Source organism: Harpia harpyja, chromosome Z (assembly GCF_026419915.1).
Source record: "Harpia harpyja isolate bHarHar1 chromosome Z, bHarHar1 primary haplotype, whole genome shotgun sequence".
In the NCBI taxonomy this organism is placed as follows: Eukaryota; Metazoa; Chordata; class Aves; order Accipitriformes; family Accipitridae; genus Harpia; species Harpia harpyja.
Window position 1 is genome coordinate 70,900,325 of NC_068969.1, and position 25,534 is coordinate 70,925,858.

Consider the following 25,534-nt stretch of genomic DNA (forward strand, 5'->3'; position numbering starts at 1 on the left):
TTGGAAAGTATCCTATAATTTAATAGCTTTCACTTTAGACTTAAGAAGTTTTCCAGTTGCTTTGATTTTTGTGTCTTTTTGGGGAGATGGTAGTAAAGAAAATTTTGGGACTTCTTGGAACTTGTGACATACTAGCCTTTAATTAGCAGTGTGGCTGAATCTGTCTTCTAGCTTCAGGCAATATGAATTAAGGATGAAACTGCAGCTGTCTTGCTTAATATATAGGTGCTGTGCATGTTAATTTTATGCCACCCTGGCTGCATGGCAGCAGTGCACTGGGTAGCCACAGGTGGAGGTGACTGGGTGGAGAATGCAAGTAAAGATTCTACACCCATCAGACACACAAGAGGTAATCCTTTCGCGCAGGTGATGCATTTGTTTCAGGGTGGAAGCCCTTCACCTGCTGGCATTGTGACAAGGACTATTGCCCGCTTTTTTGAAGTGGTTTTAAATGTTAAGTTTCCTCTATTTAACTTGTATACAGGTTAATTCATGGGGCTCTAATTAAGGTATTATCTTCAACATTAGAATTTAAAATCCCTTGTTTCACAGTTTACAAATCAACCATAATGTTAACTAACAGTTGGCACACAAAAAACCAGGCACAGACTGCTTCCTAAACTTTGTTTAAATCTGTCAGATCGTATTTTTTTGTCATAACAATATTACATATATTCATAAGGCACCCATCTTTGTTGTATCTGGATGCCCTTGACAGGACATAATGTGCTCCGTTAGCATTTCACAGAGGAATGGTAAAACCATTAATGACAAAGGATGAAGAGGGTTTTGGCTGGGTCATCTGAGACCTTAGGAATTTATAGTACAGGTAATTGAAAAAATGCTAGCCAAACAGATGTGTCCACAAGATTTTCAAAAAAACCAGGTCATGGCTGGCAGTTGCACAGGTTTGCAAGGTAGGAGGAGAACAATTTTTCATTGCAGTGTGGCAGCTGTCAGAAATAGCTGTCTTTTTTTGTAACTTTGTCGACCGTTTAGAGAGAACAAGGTTTGGCAGAAAAAAAGCTGACGAGTGTGGAAGAACAGTGCTACAGGGTTTAGGAGTAGTATTGTTTCCTCTGTGCTTTGGGAGACTGAAAAAGGTATAAATGGAACATGGGATTTAAACCTACTTAGGAAAAAAGACCATTTGTGTAGTCATTGAGTAAGAAATTTAAGAATGGGTGTTTTAATTAAGATCACTGTTGGGATAATCCTTTCCATGTTTTGTACAAGCAGATTTTCTTCAAGTTTGTGATGGTAGTGAAAGCTGACCTAAAGATATTTGGGTCATGTTGCTTGTAAATTTGTGAACTTAAAGTCATGTTTTTATTTGATGGAAATTATAATTTTGTCTGGGATTATTTTCCCTTGATCATTTCAGAATTGTCAGTGGTTTTCACCTGGGAATTTTGTTTTAAATAGCTGGATGAGCATTTTAAGACAGTGTTCAACTTTTATTTCCTGTTACACATCATGGCAATTATTATAACCAGCCACATCCAAACTCGTTCCGCCTCTTTGTACCTTGTTTTGCACTTTGTGATGGCTTATGTAAGGAAATAACTGCCTAAAATACTGTGTTTGTATGATAGGAAGCAAACATTTTTTGCTTTGCTTAAACAGTATGCTGAAAACTGGTTTTCACTTACTTTACAATACTGTTTTCATATTTAAGTCATGCTGTGGGTTGTCTTGGCTACTACTAACTGTGTCAAGGGCTGCCCTTTCATGGGGATTTTTTGTGCAAGCTAATTGGCTACATGCATACTTTAGTATAGGGATTATTAATTTTTAATTAACCTAATTCCACTTGACAAGTAGACTTTTAGAGTCTTACCATACCAATGATAGACTGACTGAGAACACTGTATGTATTAGTGTGCGGTAATTTCAATTAACTCTTGTTTACAGAACAAAAAAATTAGTAGAGAGAGGATGTGTCATTCCATTTGTTTATAAGAAGCACGCATGTATATCCCAAAAGAAATGAGTTACTAAATATGGTCTTCATCAGCTTTAGAAATTTATCACATTTTATAGAGACTGTATTCCCAGTCTGTGTTTCAAGAGATGATCTATTTGCTAAATAGTCTCTTATTCCTCAAGAAGAAGACAGAAGAGTTCTAAGGTCATTGGTGTGGAGACGTGAAGACTGAAATGACAGAATCAGAGTGGTTGAGGTTGGAAGGGACCTCTGGATGTCATCTTGTCCAACCCCCCAGCTCAAGCAGGGCCACCTAGAATCAATTGCCCTGGACCATGTCCAGTTGACTTTTGAATATCTCGAAGGACTGAGACTCTACAACCCCTCTGGGCAACCTGTGCCAGTGCTCAGTCACCCTCACAGTAAAAAAAAAAAAAAAGTGTTTTCTGATATTCAGAGGAAACCTCCTGTGTTTCGGTTTGTGCCCATTGCCTCTGGTCCTGTCACTGGGCACCACTGAAGAGAGCCTAGCTCTGTCTTCTTTGCACCCTCCCTTCAGGTATTTATATACATTGATAAGATTCCCCCTTGAGCCTTCTCTTCTCCAGGCTCTCTCAGCCTTTCCTCATAGGAGAGATGCTCCAGTCCCTTAATCATCCTTGTGGCCCTTTATTGAGCTCTCTCCAGTATGTCCATGTCTCTCTTGTACTAAGGAGCCTAGAACTGGACATAGTACTCCAGGTTTGGCTGCTGGAGTGGCTGCTCACCAGTGCTGAGGAGAGGAGAAGGTTCACCTCCCTTGACCTGTTGGCAATCATTTGCCTAGTGCAGCTCAAGATACCATTCACTGCCTTTGTGGCAAGGGCACATTGCTGTCTCACATGCAACTTGGTGTCCACCAGGACTCCCAGGTCCTTTTCTGCAAAACTGCTTTCCAACTGGTTGGCTCCCAGCCTGTACTGGTGCCTGGGATTGTTCATCCCCAGGTGCAGGACTTTACACTTCTCCTCCTTGAACTTCACGAGGCTTCTGTCAGCCCAGTTCTCCAGCCTGTCAGGGTTCCTCTGGGTGGCAGCACAACCCTCTGGCATGTCAGCCACTCCTCCCAGTTTTGTGTCGTCAGCAAACTTGCTGAGGGAAAGCTCTGCCTCATCATCCAGATCATTAATCAAGATGTTAAACAGGACTGGACCCAGTATTGACCCCTGGGGTACACCGCTAGTTACTGGCCTCCAGCTAGACTTTGTGTCCATGATGACCACCCTCTGGGCTCGGCCATTCAGCTGGTTTTCAATCCACCTCAAAGGGAGTTCATATTGCACTTGCATATGCATGCTACACATTAGACGTGCCTGTAGTCGATGTTTGTAGAACAAAAAATTACAGGTACGCTGCTGTTGGTCTCAATTACACAAGCAGCATTGTTCACAGAATACTAATCACACGTACCCAGATAAATAGAGGACAAGTCTGTAACTTATGACTACCCTACCTTGTGCTGAATCAGATACTAAGAATTTCAGGTTTCCATTTTTGAACAGAAGGCAATAATCTAAATCACACCCTCAGATTTTGTAGGTGTTATTAGTTCTTTATTTAATATGATCTGTGAATCTGTTTACACTGGAAAATGAAATTAAACCACTTAGTGTCTCTTTTAACCTCTGCATATTAAGAGTAAAGACTTTTGTGATTACAGGGAAAAAGCCCAAGAATATTAAGATGTCATTTTCTTCATATTCTGAATCTTTTTTAATGCATGTACTTGAAAAATCCATAAATAATTACTTTTTCTAAGCAAGCTTTTCCTAAATATCTGCCTTCTTTCTTTATGCAAAATCCTAAAATTAAGTGTAGATTTACTTTTCTGTTCTCTTGCTTCAGTTTGTATTGTTAGTTACTACCTTAGCTGAGATTGTTCACTGTGTGTTTGTTTTGAAAACTGACCAGAAAGCTCTTAAAATAATGATTTTGTATCTTAGCGTAAGTTTCCACTGAAGGCCTACTTCCCTTACCATCACCAGCCTCTTCTAACAGCTTTACTCAGACGTCCTTTTGGTAAGTTTCTTCATGAAATATTTGCAGCATTAGCCAACCTGCATGATCTGTATATGTCTTAAAATAACTTTAAAAGGGATGAAGGTGAAATTTTGCCATTTCCTAAATAGGGTGTGTTGACTTAGCAATTTTAATAATATTCTTTTAATGCATTTTTTTGCAGGAACATCTAATTCTTATGTAGCAATAATACAGATGTAACTTTAAGAAAACTAAACCAGAAGTGAATAACAGAGTACATAATTTTGTTGCAATGAAGACAAGTTACTGAGATTGTAAAAATACTAAGTACTCTTATCTTACAATAATAGTAATTATCATTATGAAAATTTTCATATGTATGTTATAAGAAATAGCCTTGCTGTTTGTCTCTGAAGCTTGAATTCTGCTGATATTTTAGATTGCAAACCTAATTTTTTTTTTCAGCTTTCCCATTTTTATAGATAAAGAAACCACTTCTCAATATGGTACAGTTTTTCATGAGCAATAATTTCAGCTCAGTACAAAAGCCTCTGAAAATGTTACTCCACTGATTATATGTTAATATTGAGGTAGCATTTACACGAAGGTACATCAGCCTCATTTGAATATTCCTAGCTGTAATTCTTACATGGCTTTGTCAATGAATTGCTTTAAGAAACACAGTAATAGGTATTGTTGAAAATTTGGAAATTTTAAAATGAAATTTTAAACGCTTTGTGATAACTGAATCAAGTTGCACAAATTTTAATGCTAGCTTAATATGGTTAATTTCACTGTTCTGTTCTAGTTGGACAGACTAGAATTTTAAGAGTTTTATTTTCGTCCTGCCTCCTCAGAACTGCGTACTACACACTGGTCTCAACACTTGAAACACATTTCGGATATGCTCAAAGCATTAGTAGAAGATACAAACATTAGGTAAGCACTGTTATATTTTCTAACCTTTTGTCCTTTTTTGCATATGGTACTTTGTGAAAAGCCATGTCATTTGAAGTTTTTTGTAGCTACATTTCATCATTTTCTTATTATTCTCTAAACAGAACTTTGTTTTAAAGAATAGGACTTAGATTACTTACTGAACCTGAACATTGTAGCACCTATAAACCTGACCAGTAAGCCTCTAATTAAGCAAAAGCTTGTTGTTCCTTTCATTTTAGCAAATAGCTAGCTGTATAACAGAAATGCTTACTTGCCCACTCTCCCATTTCTCCCCCAAAACTTTAAAAACTGATTCTGGATTGAATAACAAGAGAACTCTTCCAACCCGAAAAGCAGCTAGTATTGGAAAGAGCCTGTTGTGAACGGTACTGTTTTATGAAGGACCTTGTATTGGCTTCCTTCAGGCTTGTGCAAATATCCAAACTTCAAACTTCTTGATTTTTTTCATAAAGGTATGACTGCTAGACTGCAGTATCGTTGTTTGTTATACTATTCTTTGAGCTGACACCTCATGTTTCTGACCTGTTGCCCTTAGCTTTTTTTGTCCGAATAGTTGCTGTAATGAATGATAGTGTTTGTCTACATGAATTCTGCTTTGGTAGTAGATGCTTTAGGACTATATGAAAAGAATAAAAAAAGATACATCTCTATCTGTTGCTGCCCTGTAATTTTTTCTTATTGGGTGTGTGATGAGACCTGACTCAGCTAGAGCTTGGATATAAGTCTGCTTAGATCTGCTCTGAGAGTGAGCTTTCCAAGCAACGTTGAACAGCTTTTAAATTCAAAGAAACCAATTTAGTTTTGATTTAAAACCTGAAATATTTCAATAGAAACATAGAACACCTAGAGCGGGTAGACTTGCAAGACAAGATAACCAACTGTCCCCGTGTCCTGGAAGACAGCTACTTGTCTCCATGCTTGGTTTCAGTTAACTCATGGAGGCTTTTATTTTTGTTGTTGAGTGGCAGAAAAAAGCTTTTTGCTGTTCTTTCTGAGGCCAAGCTGTCTGCTGCAACTTCTCACTTTCAGGTACGACCTGCAGTTCAATGCTATGTCTCGCCTGTTCATCCCTGAAGTCTGTCAACCCTTTCCATCCCTGGAGTGTGACCAGTAGCTGACCCTGGCTTCTTAAAGAAAACACATAACTCAAACTTAGAGCAAACAAATAAAACAAGTATCATCCATCATAATATGTTACAATAATAGAAGCATGTCTGTTCTCCTTTTGTTGCCTAGCTCCTTCTTGGCTTATATTGTCTTTTTCCCCCTTTGCTTTGATAGTACACTAGTTTGAATAGTATTGTACTTGCCAGAATATCCTCTTACTTCCTTTAGAACTCATGCAACAATTATGTTTCCTACCTAACCCCTCTCAGTTACAAAGAAAATAGATCTGGCTGAAGTTTTTAAATACTAATATCCATGAGGAAACTGTATTCAGTTTTCTTTTACTGCTTTATTCCTGATTCTGCATCCTTTCTACTTAATAAGATTAACAGAGGAGCAAAAAATACTACCATACAGCATATCCTCTTGCTTCTTATAGTCAGTGCTCTCTGTTTATATAGCTTGTTTTTCAATGGTTTAATTTTACACCAAATGGAAGTTTTACAGCAAGGTGCTTTCTGTGTACTTCTAATCAACAGATTGCTTCTGTGCCATTATTTATTATTATATGTAGTCATCTCTGTGAACAGTAAACGTTATGTGACATTTTAAACCAGAAATCAACTGATGTACATTTTGTGGGGGAAAGTCCCAGAAAAAGTGAAGGGCCACTTTTGGCAATGAAAGTGGAGCAGTTGACATAGGTGCCACTGCAGAGTGGGCAGGAGCAGCAGCGGGGACAGAAGTGGAGGGTACACGACTCTGAACCATGCACTGTGATGGTACAGGAGAGTTATGGTGAGTTGTAAGTGCAGTGGTTCCTAGGCTCTCTAGGCAAGCATTAAATTCTGTTCTGCTAAGTATCTGTTAAAATTAGTTTAATGCTTAAAGTTTAAGGACTTGTATTTACCCTTTGAGCTATGAACACTTCCAGTTGTAAATACTGTCAATATTTCCCTAAGTATAGTTATCTGTTCTCAGTAATTAACTTTTAATTAAATTCCATCTTTGATTGTAAATCACTGGGTTTCAAAGCTAGCCTATCCACTTACATTGTCACAGCATTGACTTATGGTCAGATAAGCAGATTATTTTGCTGAGGGGAGGGCTGTTGTCCTAGATCACTATCACATTTGTTTGTTTTTTCAAAGGTTTTTAATGTTGCATTTCCAGATTCTAGTATCTTCAAAGACTTTACCACTGCTGATCCTGTTCCTTTAGCTAAGGAATTTTAGTCTCAGATGTTGTCACACATCTCTAGTTCCCTGCAGTCTTAGCCATGCTGGTGCCCCTCCAAAAGGTGTGGAATATCAACAATGGTGACTTTTATAGCAGTCATCTCAGTACTCTATTTTCTTTCTATGACTCTATGTCAACCTCTTATGTCTGATGTCAGTGATCATGCTTATCCAAAAATAGTGTTGTGGTGGATTTGTGTCCTAGGAATAGGATTTTGAGACCCCGAGATTCTGTGGCATATAGACAATATCATTTACAGGATCAATAACTTCTGGGACACCTGTAGACAACATCAGTCACCAGTATACTCCAGACATAGAATACTATCTGCACACACTACACCTTCATACATAAAACTGTGCCTTCCACCTCTTCAGAAAGTCTTAAAGATAAAGGAGTTTATTCCAACTATGACCTTGTCACGTTCCCCAGATGATGTGATGGTATCAGACAACGTCATCAACTCCTGAAATTTCTAAGATCTCTTGGAGTTTCATGGGAAGATCGGCACAGCAGCTCTTGGAGTCCCCAGGAATAAAACATAAGAAAAACCTCTAATTCTTCAAACTTTTGCCAAACTTAATAGGAATAATTGTTCCTGGTTCTTAATCTCCTTTCAGCTGTCCTTCTGTCTGTCCTTCCTTCCACCCTAAGTTTGACTTTTTGCTTTGGAGACACCTACCATTAGTTTGCATTTCTCCATTATTTCTCTCTTCTTTAGTCTTAACTTTAGAAGAGTACGTGTGAGAAAGTGTAGACATGAGCTGTCGTCCATTCTTACCTTTCTTTTTCTTACTGCAGTAACCCAGCTGTAAATACCTTCAAAATTTTAATTAAAGAGGACTTAAATTTTAAGTCAGGAGATGAATATCCTTAAAAACTTTATATTTAGTCCATCTAAATGTAATTCCTCATGAATTACCAAAAAACATATGCCTCCCGAATTACCAAACACCAGAAAATAACCCTGGAAAGCAACAGAGAGAAACTGGAAGACAATGTAAGGCAACAGTATGTTAGAATATAACACTTGAGATACGATTTAAAGTTTCGAAAATCCTTCAGCTGGACAGTATAAATTATAAGGTTTAATTTTTATGATGGATATTTTAATACCTAGTATTTTGTCACAGTTTATTAGACACTTGTGTTATGGTTAGTCTGTTCTGCTGACAAAATTAATCTGTTAGTAGCACTGGGTGTGTCTCATTTTATCATGACTGCATATAATAGAGTAGTACATGGCTATATGCTTAGCAGGTAATGCATTATCTGTTGAAGAGTAGTTTAAGGATTTTTATTTTCATGCCAGCACCCTTTGCAGTTAACTTAAGACATGTAAAAATGTTAAATAACAAAAAATACTCAATTGTATCTTTGTTATTTCCCAGTTCTCTTGCTGACCTTTTTGAAATCTGGTTTTTGGTTGCTCGTTTTGGAGAATGGCTGGATATTGCAGCAGAACAATTACTGAAGGCTGCTGTAGAACCAGATGCTTTGCTGTGGCTGCTAGCATTTTACTACTGTCCTCAGAATGAAAATCAACAAAGGACTCAAACAATGGTGGGTAATGTAGCAATAGTAAGCAGCAATAAGCAGTCAATAGTCCACTTATATCTTAATGCTATAAAACAAACAGTGTGCACCAGAAAAATGAAAGATCTACACTGGAGTAGGTATTGGCTTTACAAGGTCTCTTGGGAATTGTGTTGCAGTAGAGAAGTTGAAGGATAATTTTTGTGGATTTTCTTGGTGACATTTAAAAAACACTCTTCCTCTTTTTAAAGTATATTATATAGATTAGCACCTTCTTGGCTTTCTTTTGGGTAACTTGGGTGCTTTTAATCACAAGTAAAACTGCTCTAGGGATGGTATTTTTTAAATCACTGTGTGGCAGAATTCAGCATTCCTGTGTTATGGCATCTTCTGAGAAGGAAACACAAGAGAAATCACAACAGCAGTCGGAGCAGTAAAGATACTTATCAGACACAGCCCTGAATCCTAAACTTGCCCTTCTATTCTGATTTCTCTTCTGTATCTTTACTGAATTTTGGCATGTATGAGATAGTAACAAGTATGTTATATTCCCATATGCTAGGTTTCTAACAGAATGAAGCAGTATTCTAACCTCATGCACTGTACTGCATGAAGAGTGCTGTGTGTCTGTGTATGCATGCAAATACATGAAAGCCTTAATTTAGACCTATTATGCAAGATTGAACTAGCCCAAGCAATCTGATCTACAAAGCCGAGGTTCAAAATTTGGCTGCAGCATCTCTACTTTTCCTTAATTTGAAAACAGATTCTGTTTGATTTAAAAATGCAGCTCAGTACACCATGCTAGTAAAACATCATGTTTCCATTTTACATCTACTAGTCCATGTACAACAGTGTGTTCTGCAATATTTTATTTCCATCCCTTCCTCTCCTGCCACCCAGACGGCACTACAAATGCAAGCTCACATCCTGATCACTTTTCAATTTTTTTTTCTCCTTAATTTCTTACAATCTAGGAGTAGCAGTGGGATGTTGGCTGAGCAGAGTTATGTTAGAGCTACAGTCAACTAAAGAAACCAGGGTTGGGTTTAGAATGCAATTTGGGGAAAGAAGGCAATACCCAAGCAATAAACATGAGTGAATGAAACTGAAGAACTATAGGTGCAGATTTATGTACGGAACATTGTTCTAATTCCAGCACCACAGAATGAAATCACATTGTCCCATATATAAAATCATCTCCCTGTGTCCACCCTATTCTACCAGTTTGTTATTCTGTCATAATGTATGACAAACTTTAGTGAGAAAAAAAGCTTTTCCACTGACAGCCCACGCAGTTACTCATCTGTTCCCAGAGGTCTAGTATTCCAGCTCATTATGATTCTTTTCTTTAGTTACTTCAAGTAAGACTTTTTTTTTCCACAGGTCAGGCTACTTCAGAAGCATTCCCACAGTTCATGCAAAACTTCTGCCTTTAGGTAGACATTTGCTTTTTCTTTTAATTTGTCCTTTGGCAGGTTAGCTCTCAGCTCTTTCAAATGGAGTGGTTTCGTCCTCAACCCCTGTACCTTTCACCAGTTAAGGATTAAGACGGGATGGGAATTTCTGGCAGATGCCAAGCTGGAGGACTTTTCATTCAGCATATTTTTGTGTGGAAAGGTGTGCACTCATGACTTAAGATTTTGACTTCCTGCTACTTACTTTAGGTAGCAGCTTATATATCAGCAAGAGCGGAATACATAGGGTTAAAATGATTTAAAGAAGAAAAAGGATACTTTTGCTGTTCACTGGTCTTCACTCATATGTGCAGGACTGAATATTCTGCTCCTCAATATTTATTCATTTGTTGGAGTCCTTTCATACCTTTAGACTCTGAAATATTGGAGGAACAAAACTTGGAGGTTGGTCACAGTAACTTTGGCACTAAGAATCAGTCTCCTAGGGTACGTGAGCTGATGGAGCAGAGCCTGCTACTATCAATCTCTGGTCTCTGGCACATGGGATGAAGGCACAGAAAGAAAAGGATGCACAGAGGGATAAAGAATCTTGAAGAATTCCAGTTACCTTTCTTTAGGTTCTGGTATCATTTGTTGCCTCACATGTAACTGTGGACATAATTCAAGAATAGCAGCTTTTTCCAACTATTTTGTATGGAATTGTTAATAGGGCAGGGATGAGAAAAGCAACGTCAGGTAAATGTCCTCATGAACATGGCTGAGAAATGGGTGTCCTTTTCTTTTGGGTCTACAATGGTATATTTTTCCATTGTTCCTGCACTTACTAGGGTTTTTTTCTACCAGTTTGTTTGGTTTATTTTTAATATAGTGAACAGAATTATTGTTAGGATTTTTTTTGCAATAGTTGCTTATAGTTCTTTTTCCATTCGGTTTTCTAGTCCCAGTAAAAATTAGTTTTTATTGGCTAACTCAAAAGGTAAAAATGTAAGTTGCAAACAACACAGGAAGAAGGAAGAAACTGCATTCTTACCAGAACATTTTATCAGCCAAGGTCAGGTTGCATAGGGATTTAATTGATTTGTAGCAGCAATACAGAAATGAGCCCTTGAGGAGCCTCTGTTCTTTTTCCCACAATGCAAAAATCTGACCATGTTCTGCTGAGGGACTTTCTCCATTTCCTTTTATTATTAAAAAAGGTCAAATCCTGGCTTGATGCCCTGCCTGCTTACTTTGAAAGACCAAAGAAAGTTAAAAAATCCATTCTGTCCACCTCTGTGTGTGTGAATCAGTGTAAAAGAAATGTGTACTGCCCTTCCTTCCCTGTTCTCCCTGCTGCTTAAATTCAAACTCTTTTCATGTTTGGGTAGTTTCTGCCAAGGATTCAGTTTCCTGTTAGTGAATAAATCCAAAGGAAAAATACCATAGGTATGACCTTTGCTCTTCTCTGATCCTGCATCCTTTGAAATTGTTTCCTACAGGTAGAAGCTCAAGCAGTCTACAACCATCTAATGATGCTCTTCAGCTGTACAGTCCTTTCTGTCAAAGATCTGGAGGCTGCTGTACACAGTATAACGGATATAGAGCAGCGTTGTAACCAGCATCTTATAACCCACCTTCTTACCAACTTTTTGCTCTTTTCTTCTGGTGGACATATGATTGCCCAGGAATTTATTTACCATGTAAGTGTTTCTTCCTTTTTTTCAGTTTAAGTAAAATATATATTTTTTTACTATTTTTGATTTAAGTTCCTTCTGCTTAATAAAGAAAACACATAACAGAGAATTAAAGATCTTGACCACAGCAACTGTACCTAACCTGCTACATATCTATTTCAGCTACAGTCAAGTATTTTCCTTCTTGACACTTCTTGACAAGATCTCACTGAAAAGGTTGCTGTCCTGACTATACAGCTGCAGAAATAATTGGAGTAGTAGCTTGCAGTTAAGGGATACCTACAGTTCATTTACACCTGGCATAGATAGCATGTGCAAACATTTTGCTTTTCCCAGTTATAAATCACTCCCTTAATTATCCAGCTGCTGCAGAGATGATGGAACTGTCTTCTGTTTTCCATTATGTAAAACAGCTGGTTATTCAGCGTTAGCATTGATGAGGTGCCAGAGAGGAAAATGGTGTGATAATGGAGAGAAAAAAAGAAGACCTGAGAGAGTGTCACTTAGGGTGTGAAAAAAGCTGAAGAGGAGTAAAATGTTGGAAGCATGCCACAGTATCTTGCTATCACAGTATCCCAGAGCCTTCAGGTATATTTGTGCAAACAGTAAAATGTGTTTGTGCCTCTCAAGATAATTAGTGCTATCTTAGTATGAGATTAGGAATTTATTCCTCTCTAACTATAAACCCATACTCTTTTAAAAAGTACAAGCCTCCTGTGCAAGCAGGTCTAGGGCCAGTGTGTGGTTTTAGCACTTCAGAAGTTTTTCCTTCGAGCAGCAGTGTGCTCTTCCATCCGTATAGGGTATCTGGCATGTATAGGGAGTCTGATTTTATGATGCAGGGAACTAGAAAAATATTTTGGTGGTTATTCTTTCTGGCTAACTAAACATACATAGCATTTTTCTGTTTAAGAAGGGCTAAGATATTTCTAGAATTTAGGTGTAAGTTCACAAATGATTAATTTCTTCTTAGCATAAGAATGTAATGATAAAATTAGGGGGGTTGAATGTATTTTTACAGGCTGCTGGTTTTAGTTTCTCTTTTGAGGAGTGTGGCAGTTGAGCAGTGATGCTGTAATATACTAGTCTGCTACTTTAAACCTCTTCAGGAAGACCAAAGCAAATTTCTTGTTTCTTTATAGAAAGCAACATAACTAACTTTCAAAACTCTTGAGTATTCCCCAGTGGAGGGTGGTCAGGAGCTGTTGTAGGCCAGAGTATGTTGGTATCATTAATTTTGACTGTATCTGTGTAATCATTAATGTGTAACTAGGCTCTCCATGTGATTTGGAAAGGCTTGAAGACAATATATGAAAGGCAGAATGGTGTGGAACCAAACTGGGATGCATGGCAGTGGTTTTGGTCAGCATAGTAAACTTTGGAATTAATACAGCAGTGGAGTAAAGTTCCTCCTGATCTGCAAAAATTGCAACTTAGAGTCTTTTCCTGGTACTTTCTCATCTTTGGGGGGAGGGATTTATTTTTGCTTTTGAAAGCTTTACAGAATTGAATTGTCTCCCCAAACTCACCCAAAACCTCCAGGTGCTTATAGTTGTTTTCTAAGGAGATGACATCTAAATGGTAACACTGTCTGTCCATTTGTGTTTCCTTTAAAAACATTTTGACCTCTTGATTTGTTTTGCTTAAATTTGAGAGAACAGTAGAAATCTCAAAGTTGCTTAGTTCTGCCAAGATGTATGAAAAGACATGCCTTGGGCAGAAGTTGCTTTTGAACTTAGAGCATTTCACGTGTTCAGTGGTGAGGGACAAATCTGTAGTTTTGTTGCAAATGTTAACGGAGAATTCTTAGTACTTAGCAACATAATTGCATTATTTCCCATCTTCTCTGTTTCCCTACAGATTACTGAGACAACTGATAGAAGCAAAGAAGTTTGTAGCCTTCTCATCCGTAGTGCATACAGAATTAAACACAATGGAGAAGAAAACCAAAGGACTGTGAAGCTGCTGAATGAACTTCTTCAAAAACTAACATCGAAAGTTTAGATTTTTGATGTCATCTATTTATCAAGCCAACAAATCAGATCTTTATCCAGGTGTCAGACTTTCATTAATGTCTTGCACTGCAGTTTACCAAGGGTAGAAAAATATCTATGTAAGCATATCCCACAGCTTTTTATTCCCTCATATATATTTGAAAATAATCCTTGGTTTGGAAGTGTTAACCTTTTAGAACATAACAGTAAATATTAAAGATGGTTGAAAATTTTGTTCTTGGCACCTTCTTTAACAAGAGACCTACATCTTGTTAAAGCAGTTCACTCATCTCCTTGTTGTTCATCTGGCTGTGGATCAGTTTTTCTCTCAAATTACACATGGTTTTATTAACAAATAGAATCCAATTGCTTGGTTGGTAAGTTGTTCCTAAGATGTTTTGTTCTATAATTCTGCTTTTATGAAACTACTGATGATCTCAAGTGAGAATTAGTGATTCACGGTGAATGTTCTCAGGAAATCAACAATGTTTTCTGAACTCTTTAGTTCTTTTTGAAAATGTTTCCAAAATGAAACTCCTCTCAAATTTGCTAAATGATTTTTTTCAGTACTGCAGCTTTCAGAGGACAATGTTCTCTGCAAAGTATAATACCAATAGCTGGTCTCTGTCAATAGATACTGCAGGTGGAAGGTTGCTTGTAGTACAGCCTATTTTCAGTGTTCCATGACTGATACTGTTGTTTATTTGTTTAAGAAATCTTTTTTTCACTCAGAAAAAACAGGGCAAGCACAACATAGGCATAAGGAAACTTTCCAGTTTGAGGGCCAAATTTCCTAAAGAGAGCATATGGTTGCAACTCATCTCCTTCCTTTTGGTGTCCAGAGGTAGTTTGCTTGCTTCTTTGTTTAGGTTTTTTGTCTCATGCAAAGAGCATGGACAGGGAGCGATGGCTTACTGTTTTGCCCTTAGGAAAGTATTTGTCCCAAGAAGTTTTGTGAACCTGTTTCTAGCTTAACTAGAAAAATAAGCATGGAGAACATTAATGGCAGACGATCTTAACTCTTTTCAGTAATTTGTTCTCCTATATTTCCTAGCTTTAATGTCAGGACTTGCGCTATGTTCAAAGATGCTACTTGGAGTACTATTCTTGCATATAAAATCAGAGGAATGTATCTTAAATTAACACTTTCTGAATGTAGTATTTGTTTTTGAGCAAGGGAAAAGAAAAACAATATACTTAGTGTCCCTTGGCTGTTAAGAAGTGGAAGGATATTTTTGTCGACTGATTTCATATAATTTTGTTCCCAGTGAGTCATATGAGACCAAATCACAGAAGTTACCTGTCCTCTCAGTCAGTTTGTTAATGTTTGTAATACTTGATTCCAGTACATGAAGAAATAGTAAATATGTAATGTATGTCTGTGAAGAAAGGGTTTTTTTTTCTCTTTTTGGATTCAAAATACTTCTGAATGAAAAATCAGAAAGATATGTTGCAATTTTTCAGTTGTTAGTAGCCACACATATCTAAAAAAGGAAAATCAAGCAACCCAGTTTTCTATTCCCTGAATATCATACCTGAAAAGCATGGGATTAAACTAAATCATTTGTTGATCACAAACTCTGAGGTATTTGTCTAGTGGGAACATGTGTGGAGTGCTCTACCTAGAATGAGAAATAATCTAAAATTTGTGTCCAAAGGAAGAATGATTTTTTTTTTTTTTTTGCCTTAATTTCTAATCCTGTTGTTGGATGTGAGATTCTTTGGTTGTCCTTAAATTCTCTCCACATTACAACTATATGTAATTTTAACTACTTAAATGAAAGATTGGCAGAGTTGCAATATATGATTCTTGAAGTTTTGTTAGGTGAATGATATGGGTATTATATGTGTATTACAGTTGTTGGAGTTTAATTTGTAACCATCCTTTCACAGTGCAGTCATTTTTTTTTTCCACCAACAAAGCACATGAAGATTCTTCTAACTTTCTTAAACAAAATCAATGTCCTGTTAAATAATGATAAGTCAATTCAAGCATGAAGGAAATGCGTAGTGAAGGCAGAAAGAACAAAATTTGTAGTGAATTGGTACATTCTTGTTTTCCTGTGTTTGGCTTCTTAACAAACACTGCAAGATTTAAATATTACAAGGAAGGAGGGTTTGCTAGTTTCAGGAGACTTTAAGGAAGAAACCTAACTGATGCTGTCTGTAACTTTAAAAAGATACATCTGTACTGGCATTCTTTTTGCTTTATTTAGCATTTTTATAAATATTTGGTATTTTTTCCTTGCGCTTTCACAGTGCTTGAATTATGATCTAACTTTGATATAAACCATGATTTTGTGGCACGTTGAAGCTACTTTTTTTAGCTTGCCAGTGGAAGGCAACACTGTGATTTGGTAGATCTGAGTCATGGAAGATTTCTCATATGGTGCCTCCTGCATTATCCATCTAACGTGCATCTTCTCCTCTGTAATCACTGCTTTCTGGAAAAGTTCTTTGGAGCCTTCAGGGCCATACTTTCATGCAGAACCAGCCAATGAGTCCTGAAATCAGGCTTCAAGTAGCTTGTTCCCTTCCATCCAATCTCCATGTCAGCAAACACCCTAATCTTGGACATTATACTGAATATAGAGAGCTTTTCAAAATTTTTCTGCTTCCAGGAGTTTTTTTGAATAAGAATACAAACAGTAAATTTCATTTGTTTTTTGATGATGCTTCTTTTCAGTTTAAGACTGCTAGCTTTTTCAATTCTGCAAGCTTTCCAGCATGGGGCTGAGTGGTTTCTGTGCATTTTCTTCAGAAAAAAGCCACTTCTGTGGCTTTCATTCAGCCACGATGTTAGTGCATATAGAAAGCAGAATACATTTTATTTTGTGAGGTATGGTAAGAACAGGTATGTTACCAGGTGTTGGAATTTAGCTGACCAGCAGTAACATGTTAATCTGTTACTTCTGGGATTTGTGATGAAGTTTCCATACTCACAGCATTGTAAGTGCAAAGAGGCATTAATAGAAAGTCATACTGAAGATGCAAGTGAGTTAATATTAGTTTTGGTAAGTTAGAATTCATGCCATAGTGGTAGATGTTTGGCTTGGTTTTGGGGGATACAATCTATTATACAAGTTTAGGATGAAACATCTAGCAAAAATGACTTGCAATTATTAAACCAAACACTACTAAAACAGGTTTGCTCCATTTCTTCGCTGTATTATCCAATGACAGAATAAAATGCTCATGTTCTGTGTGAGTGAATAATGTCATGCTAACTAAAATGCAGTTTTTCTTGTGATATTAGAAGGGTGTAGGAAGGTGAGAAATTCTGATGCCTAAATGCAGTTTTCTACTAGACCCAAGTGTGAAAAGTCAAAACCTGGAATGTTATGCAAGGAGTCGTCCACCAGAGCACCGAGCGTGTTTTTGAATCCATGTTTTTATACTTTCCAGATAGTTTGCAATGGCTTTGTTATGCAATCAGCATGTTTTTCTGGGCACCACCAGAAGTTAAACCACTGTAGCTGAATTAGCAGGTGCTAGAGGCAGCCCTCTGGCACTTAATTCATAGCAGTGTTCACATGTTGGCCTGTTTAAGGTCACCTACCTCTCTGGCGAGTTTTTCTTACTCGTGATACAGTTTTTAAATGCTTGCCTGGATTTAAAACATACGCTAATGGTAGCTGTTTTATTTGCTGCCTTAGCAGAGAGTTGCTTATTCTGGGAATTTGCTGTTAGGTGATCTGTTCACTAGTAAATGCCAAAAAGGAGTTTCCCATGCTTGCACTGGCCATCTTCCTCTAACCATCTGTCTGTCTGCTGGGGAGGAATAAACCTCAGGAGACCCTTTTGATGGCTTAAATGTACTCACAGTGACTGGGTCCTTTTAGTGGCCAGGAGGCAGCTAGGGATAGGCATTGGATTGCCATCAGCCACTGAAACGAAAATCTGAAATGTCAGCTGGCTGTAGCTGAGTTCTAGCAATACAGTTGGTAGGCATGGACTGTGCCTTCGTTCGCATTTTACATTCTTGCATGTGTGTGAAGGAAGAGAGGGTGAGAAGGAAGAAAAAGCCCCAAATGTTGAAACTCACCTGCAGAAATTTAGCTGGGGTTTTTATATTCAATTTAATTGTAGTACTGATAGGAATAGGAAATAACAATTCCATATAAGACAGTTAACCTGAACATCAACAAGTAGTAGAAAAAAATCCAGCAACACTATGTCTTTAATAGATCTGTACATTTAACTAACTAACTTCCCATCTCTTAACAAATCTTGCTACTTTAAAAGCATGTTTCATGTCTTCTGTATTATGTCAGATGATAGACTCATTTCATAAAAAAGCAGCCCCTAAGGAACAATGACCCTCTCTTTTCTATTATTTTGAATAAAAATATCTGTTAGGCCCATGAACTTTTGCAGATGCATTGTGCCATCTTGAAAAGATCACATTTTTACATATTCTTGACCAAAATGAACAGTTCCACTTAAGTTATCCACATTCTGAATTACACTGTCCTTGAGATTTCCTATGTGTATGTGCCAAATCAGCCTGTATATACAGTTTATTCACTCCCTGCAGTTTTGATTTTATTTCTTAGCTGGTGGGTTTATTTTGAGGCTCCCAAAACAGGTGCATACAATGTCATTTGCATGCTACTGTTAAAAGTTCCCTTAATATTTCAAACACAAGGAAGCAGCTTTTCTTTGTTTTGACTAATGGTGCTGTAACTTCTACTGTGTATAAGTTGTCTAAAGATAGGACTTCCTTTTTTTTATTCCAAACTAACTTGTAATGGTAGCTGAAGATAGGAATTTCCCATCTGTATTATCATTCCCTGTAGAGACTATCAGTAAGTGTTTAAGTGCTTTTAATCTCATCATTGTGCTGCACTTTCCTATCAGCTTGAGATGTCTGCAAATAGAGAGGGAGAAGCCAGTATCGAATTCCACTGAAGAGAGGCCTTGGAAATTTGCTACAGAATTAATTCTTAAGATGGAAATGAATGATATGTGTGTCTGTAAATTCAGACATTATCTGTGAGTTTTTAGTAGGCAGGATCATTACCATCTTTTCTGGAGACATGATAAAAATACAAATGTTGTTTCCATAGACCACTAAATTTCTTTTTCAAATGCACTGCAAAAACCACTATTATGTTTCAACTTTCCTTTCTTGTGGATTTGATTCTTTGCTAAAATACAAATGATCAGTGCTGAGCAATACACTGTACAGCATACTTTTAGGGTCAGACTGAATTGCTATAGTTGCTTGCTCCGGCCTGCTTGACCTAGGCCTTGAAAAGATACTGAGCAAATGTCAAGCCCAAACCTTGCAATTAAGCTATAACATCCGTTTTGGAAAGATAAAGCTGTTGGGATTGAAAGGTTTCAGATGATAGCTGTTGGCTGTTTTTCATCATAGCTTTTCTGACCTTGATTTCTTTTCAACAGTTCTGCTTCTGCTGGCTGTATTGGCAGAGCGAGCTTGCAGACGCAGCTACTTTTTAGGAAGAAGCATTGCCTTTTCTTTCTCTCCCCTTCTCGCCTTTTCTTTCTCTCCCCCTCTCTCCCTTTCTGCCCAGGATCCAAGATGAATGTAGGTATGATCCATAATGGGTTTCCAGGAGAAAGCAGATCAAGCAACCAAAACCAAGCGGGTTTTGCTACACTCAGTTAGGTAACGGTGCAAGTCATCCAGTGTACCTGTCAGGAAAGGGGAAGATACATGTCAGCCCCTGTATGTCCCTATGTGTGTGATTCCAGCTCTGCTCCCAGGCCCTACCCTAGCACAAATTTTAATATGTTGATTACTGTTAATTTATACCCATAAAGTTAGTTTATTTTTAGTAAGACCCACTTTGTTCTGACGATCTGTTCTGCCTTTCCAGCAGCTGAGCTAGAGACAGTATTTAATCTTTCACCTTTTCTCTGTGGCTGTACAAATGGTAGATCCAGTCACTTTATTTTTTTTATTTTTAAAGATGGACTACCGCAAAGTTATGCAGACATCATAGAATGAAGTTGAAGAACTTGTGCATAAAATCACATATGAGCTCAATATCTGTTCTTTCTACTGAGATCCTTCACAGACATACTTCTATCTAACCACACAGCAGTCTCTAAGTCAGCTGTTTCCTGCCCTGATTTCTTCAGACTTGGCAAACTTAATTGTCATAGAATATTGAAAGAAGACGAGAGTTTGGTACTATATCCATGCTGTCTCCCCTCTGCTTCAAAAATCAGGCATTTGAACAGCCCAGTAATGGTATGCCACTTAAAACTGTAATGCTACTTTGGGACAGTTCTTCAAAATGTATTGTGGACTCTGGCAATCCACATGTATTTAAAGAAAATATGAAAAGGACTGCCACATGATATGACATCCTGTTGTGGTGCCACTTTCACCATTTTCCTGTCAATTCTGTTTTCTTTTGTGAATCTGAAAGACAGTTGGCTCTGATTTTTCAGACATTCGGAGAGTAAGTTTCTCCTTCCCGACTGCACTGGGAGCAGTGGGTCCTCACCACCTCTGAAACACACCAGAAGCCCCAGTCTTTACTAGCTGTGTTTCAAGACAAAGAGAGGCATAATTTGGGGGGATTTTGTTTCTTGCATGTTATAAAACGGTGGGTTTGGTGCTGGATGCTCTTGATGCCACAATATAAATTATAATGCTAAAAATACACCAACTTTTAGCGTTGATGTTCATTCTGTGGTGTAGAGCAATTGCTTTTCTCAGCATCACATCTATCCTACAGTGGATGCTGGCATTACTTGGTTTCAGTAAAAGAGAATCAGCTAGCTTAAGATGTAAGACTTTGGTCTTTATTACTTTTTTTCTTAGTATGACTGCTTCCCAATTTCCCACTCTTTCCTCCCATCTATCGAGTGGGAAACTTGTGCATTCCTGTGATTTGACTGAAGAAAGGAGAGGCAAGTGCTAGGGAGAAGTGGAGAAGCCGTGTATAGAAACCATAAAATCTCAGTAGATGGGCTTACTTGTTCTTGCATAAAATAGACAACCTTGTGAGTGGTTATTCATCTGACTCTTCATCTATGTAAAAAAAATTAAAAAATTCAGCATTTATATCATGTAGTTGCATTTTTTTTTATATTCAAGCAAACAGGGACAATTTTTTCCCTCAACTAAAATGGGGAGCTTATTAAAAAGCCTTCTTATAGTCAAAAGGAACAGGAGGAACTAATAATGAGCTTAGGGTGTGATGGGCAGTTTCAGCACAAGTGGTGGCAATGACAAAATCTTAATAGCAGTATTGCAGAGTAATATTGCTGTATTATGGAAAGGAACAAAAGCGAGTTCAAAATGAATTATGCCATGACTGTAGGGAAGGGGCATATGGAAGATGGAATGAGGGAGGAGTGGGCTTACATTGTACATTAAGGCACAAGAAAAAGGAAGAGTACTTTTCAGACATAAAATTGAAAAAATTGGAATGAAATTTTAATTGGTCGTGCTTGGCAGTTAAACAGGTGAGCTTCGGGCACACCAAGAGAGAGATGCAGAATGGAGTAAGATGGCTGCTGACACATGGTAATTTTTAGTTTTGTTCTGTTTGCAAGAGTTGGCTGTAAGGGGGTACAGTTGTAAAGCAGATAGCTGTTACTACCAAATATAAAAACAACTAAAGAACAAAGTTAGATGATACTGTGATGTAACAACTTGAGGTTAACATGAGGTAAAAAGAAAATACACTTTTTTCTGTGTAGTAGATGATGACCACTGTCCTTTCAGGACTAAAGATGAAGTGAAATACATTATGGTGCCAAACACCAGCTTCTCAAACTAGCCTGTTTAGATCTAGCAACATCTAGTCAAGATGGCTGAGGATGATGCTAGTGGCAAAACAGGCACCATTGGCTCATGAATAAAGTGCCCCAGAGTGAGTTTCAGCAGAGAGCCCCAGTGCTGAGACACCACTCCCAGCAAGCCCAGAGGAGAAGCCTGGAAGTACTCAGAGAAGCAGCATTTTTCAGAGACGGCTGAAGTGAGCTACATTAACTGACGGCTGCAACGATGCCCAGCTGCTGCTCAGCAGTGTGCGAGGGGACAGCAAAGCCATCATCTCTACAATGGGGGCAATAAGCAAAAACAGTCTTTTGCATGGTAGTACTGTGGGCATTACTGCTGTTGGGGTACTGAGCTAATACAAAGTGATGCTCAGCTGATAATTCAGTTCTGTTTCCTGATGTATAAATTATCATGAAAAAGCAAATCTTTACACAACTGCAATTTCTGCATGCCTTTAAAGAACAATTATAACAAATGCCTGTTTTTCTGGCAGCTATAAGCAGCAGGAATCAGGCCCTTAATTTTGTGCAGAAAATATGCCCTCAGTTTTACTCACAGTAAATGGACAAATGCACTTTATCTCCTAAGCACTGTGCAGATGTCTCAATTTCTTTACACACAGGCATATTTCACTGGCACAAAATGTCAGCCTGCCAGCAAGGTAAGTTTTTTAAATAATTTTTCCAATATGTTGTGCCCACAGAAACAAGAGACCATATCTGTGTTAGTGTACACATTCACTTAAGTATTTATATGTGCCTAAACTCATTATACTTGTGGTGAAATTCTAGATGAGTCAGGCTCCTCTTTTTGGTTGCTTCCTTGTCCTTCCTTGCCATTAATTTTTTTTTCTTTTTTTTTTTTACTACTACTCTGGGCATCTAGGATTGGGGCCAAGAACAGAAATGCATTTGCATATCTGTTAAAATCTTTGCCTGTTATAGAAGATATCAAACCTGACTCATGAATACTGGCAATTGTAGCACAAAGGTGGATATTTTATAGTTTTAAAAGACCACAAAAAAATTACTTTTAGATATTAAGAATTAGTGTCCTGCAGTAAGGTTTGCAGTGAATTAGAATAAGGTTTTGCGCTCAGTATGTGGGTTTATGTCAAATGGTAGTCCTACTATAGAATATAGCCCTACTATGAGAGGGCTTTGCCCAGAGGAAAATACCATTATGTATTGGGCATATTACGATGGGCAACCCCATCCTGAAAGGTGTAGGCTTTCCAGATATTTCCAGTCCAGTTTCTGCATGGAAAGAATCAACTCAAAATAAGCAAAGCCTTTGGCATGTAATGGCATATTGTAACTTAGCTGCTTGTTCATTCCTACAAAGGTGCCATGGTTTCCTCCCCCATGCTTAAGGTATGCAGAGAATCCTACACCTGCAAATTCTAACAAAACAGCTAAACTTTTCTGTAATAGAAATGCCAGCTCTCAAGACTTTATGAGCTGTGGAGCTGAACTGACTGGCTGCAGTACTCTGCGTGATGATACATTATCATGGCCTAGCTCTATAGAACTTACTTCTTTTGGTTTTGTAATATCCTTTTTCATAGTGCTTTTCATGTGTCAGAAGTTCATATAGGCTCCTTATGTCTTGAGTCCTACTTGTTTCCTCAAGCTGCCTACTTGCTCAGGCTGCGTTTCTGGCTAGACCTGTTGTTTCCAGGCTAGACCTTTTTCCTTCCCTCTTACGTGCAAGGAATGGGCAATAGGTACAGTTAATTCCCTCCTAAAGGAGAAAACACACAGCCAGCAGCAGCTGCAAACACTTCCTAGCAAAGCTGAAGACAGAAAACAAAGCAGAGGAACTGCTGCCAGCAAAATGGTATGTTTTACCCCATGTTTGTAGCAGAAAGCATATGACCAGGAATGCGGCTCCTCTGAGGGGGCAAGGGACTCGCCTAGGTCACCCCCTCATTTGTGGTGTGCCTTTGCTGTGAAGAAGTGACCCAGTAAGTGGCAGAGTAAAATAGGTGGTGAGCCTTGCCTAACTGTACGGATACAGTTTTAGCTTAATCTGACATTCATTTTTACAGTTAAAAGCTACGTCCAGACAAGTAAGAGTGAGATCCTAACCAGCTGTTGGATCAATGAAATGAGTGGGAGACAGTCCAGCCTTCTGCATCGGGCTTTCTAATGCTATACAAAGTAAAACTACCACTGTGTTTGGAAAGGACTGTATTAGGGATCAGAGAAAAAAACAAACAAAATGCTTTATTTTATTCAGAGGCGGCTGACTATGAAACAGAAGTAGAATGAAATCTAAGTAGGGCAAAGACACACCTGCGTGAATGTCTGTGCTTGCCATAGCCACGTACGTTGATATGTAAATATGTTACCACTGAAGTCTTAAGTTTTCACCTCCTAACAGACATTTAATATTGTAATGTTTCTGCCACTTTCCCCAAATGCCCGACTATACTTAAGAACAAACACCTTCTTAAACAACAAACAGGCAGTTTCACTGGATTTTAGTGTGTTGACAGTCAAGTCCAGATAGAAGTATCATTTGATAAACCACCACTTCCAGTAATGATTTTAGTTACAATAAGTTTGGAAATGGATTTTTTTGTTGTTGTTTGCTTTTATTTACTATAACTAGAATCTACAACTTCTTCCTCTCAGGAAGTTAATATGGAAACACCCATCTGGGGAGAATCTTGAGTAAAATGAACAGTAACATTGGTTTATTTATTTATTCCTGCTAAGCTTTCAGTAGGGCCTGCTAAAAACTTAAACGACACTTTGTGTGGTTCACTCCCAGAGCTTTTTACATGATTCAGAAGGATTTTAAACTAATGCTAATGCTTGTATCATGTTAATGAAGCTACTGTATAATACAGACAGAAGAAGTCTCCTGTTCTCTCTTACTTCTGATTAGCTATGGTGACAGTAACTATGTGAAGTCACCTTCAGCTTCCTTCTTGATCTGCAGCCTCACTCTATTTAGCAATGCTTGGACTAGCAACAAAAGGCCATACAAGCCCAGATACTGGGCCAGACCTGCCACCTCTTTGCCATTTTTTAGGTTGTTTTTGGTGTTAGTGTTTTATTTTCTGTTCATTTTCTCAGTTGCTACAATGCATGATGGATCACAAAGTTGTTGTGAGGGAACTCAATGTTCAAGTTCATGCTCACGTTAATACTGCTGAGACAGACTGGAACAGCTGTCGCAAGCAAAATAAACTACTGCTGTGCTCCATATTAAAAAAAGGTAAGGTAAGTAAATAGAGTGTTTTGAAAGAACAAAAATTTGGTGATATTTGCAAATGTGTGGAATGTCTTACCTACCATGTAGGTTTTTTTAACAGTACTGGCTATGAACAGGATTACAACATATTTAATTTCTGGGTGTCTTGTGCAAGAGCCTTATCCAGCTCTGGGTTCTTTCCCTTACACAATGGAAAAGGCAAAAACTAAGCTGGTTTCCTTTGCAGAAAAACCTGTGAAATGGAAATGAAGCGTAACTCTTATGAATGGGATCCCTTAATAACTACATCTGTGAGCACAACTACATTATAAGTCATTGCAGTATCTCTGCGTGTTCTTGGACAATTTCCTAACTCTTGCTGCGTTTGAAAGAAATTGCTGAGTGTCCCATCATTCAGGTATTGACACTGTGTGCCTGGAAAGGGGGAGGTCAGAAAATGTAGTGAGGTAAAGAGGAACTGTACTTATTGGACTGAAGTCGCTGCTGAGGCAGGCTCTTACTTTGGATTCTGAGCGCAAGAACTTTAAAAAAAATTAACACATTTAATTTTTTTTGTTAATATCCATTAACTAGCAACTTTCAGCTGCTTCTCTCCTACTGCAAAAGCAGAAATGGGGTCATTCTTGTTCCTAAGTTTGTAAATTAATGTGCAATGGAAAGACTATACA

At 38.0% G+C, this 25,534-nt stretch overlaps 1 protein-coding gene across 1 annotated transcript in view; it reads left to right on the forward strand.

Moving 5' to 3' along the window:
* The window catches only part of FANCC (FA complementation group C), a 73,624-nt gene extending 56,574 nt beyond the window's left edge, over positions 1–17,050 (forward strand). The window contains exons 10-14 of the mRNA XM_052778766.1: positions 3,910–3,985; positions 4,804–4,885; positions 8,644–8,815; positions 11,685–11,885; positions 13,740–17,050. Coding sequence (XP_052634726.1) covers positions 3,910–3,985; positions 4,804–4,885; positions 8,644–8,815; positions 11,685–11,885; positions 13,740–13,883 — 675 coding nt within the window. The 3' untranslated portion in view covers positions 13,884–17,050. The remainder of the gene's footprint in view (positions 1–3,909; positions 3,986–4,803; positions 4,886–8,643; positions 8,816–11,684; positions 11,886–13,739) is intronic.
* Positions 17,051–25,534: the final 8,484 nt, after the last annotated feature.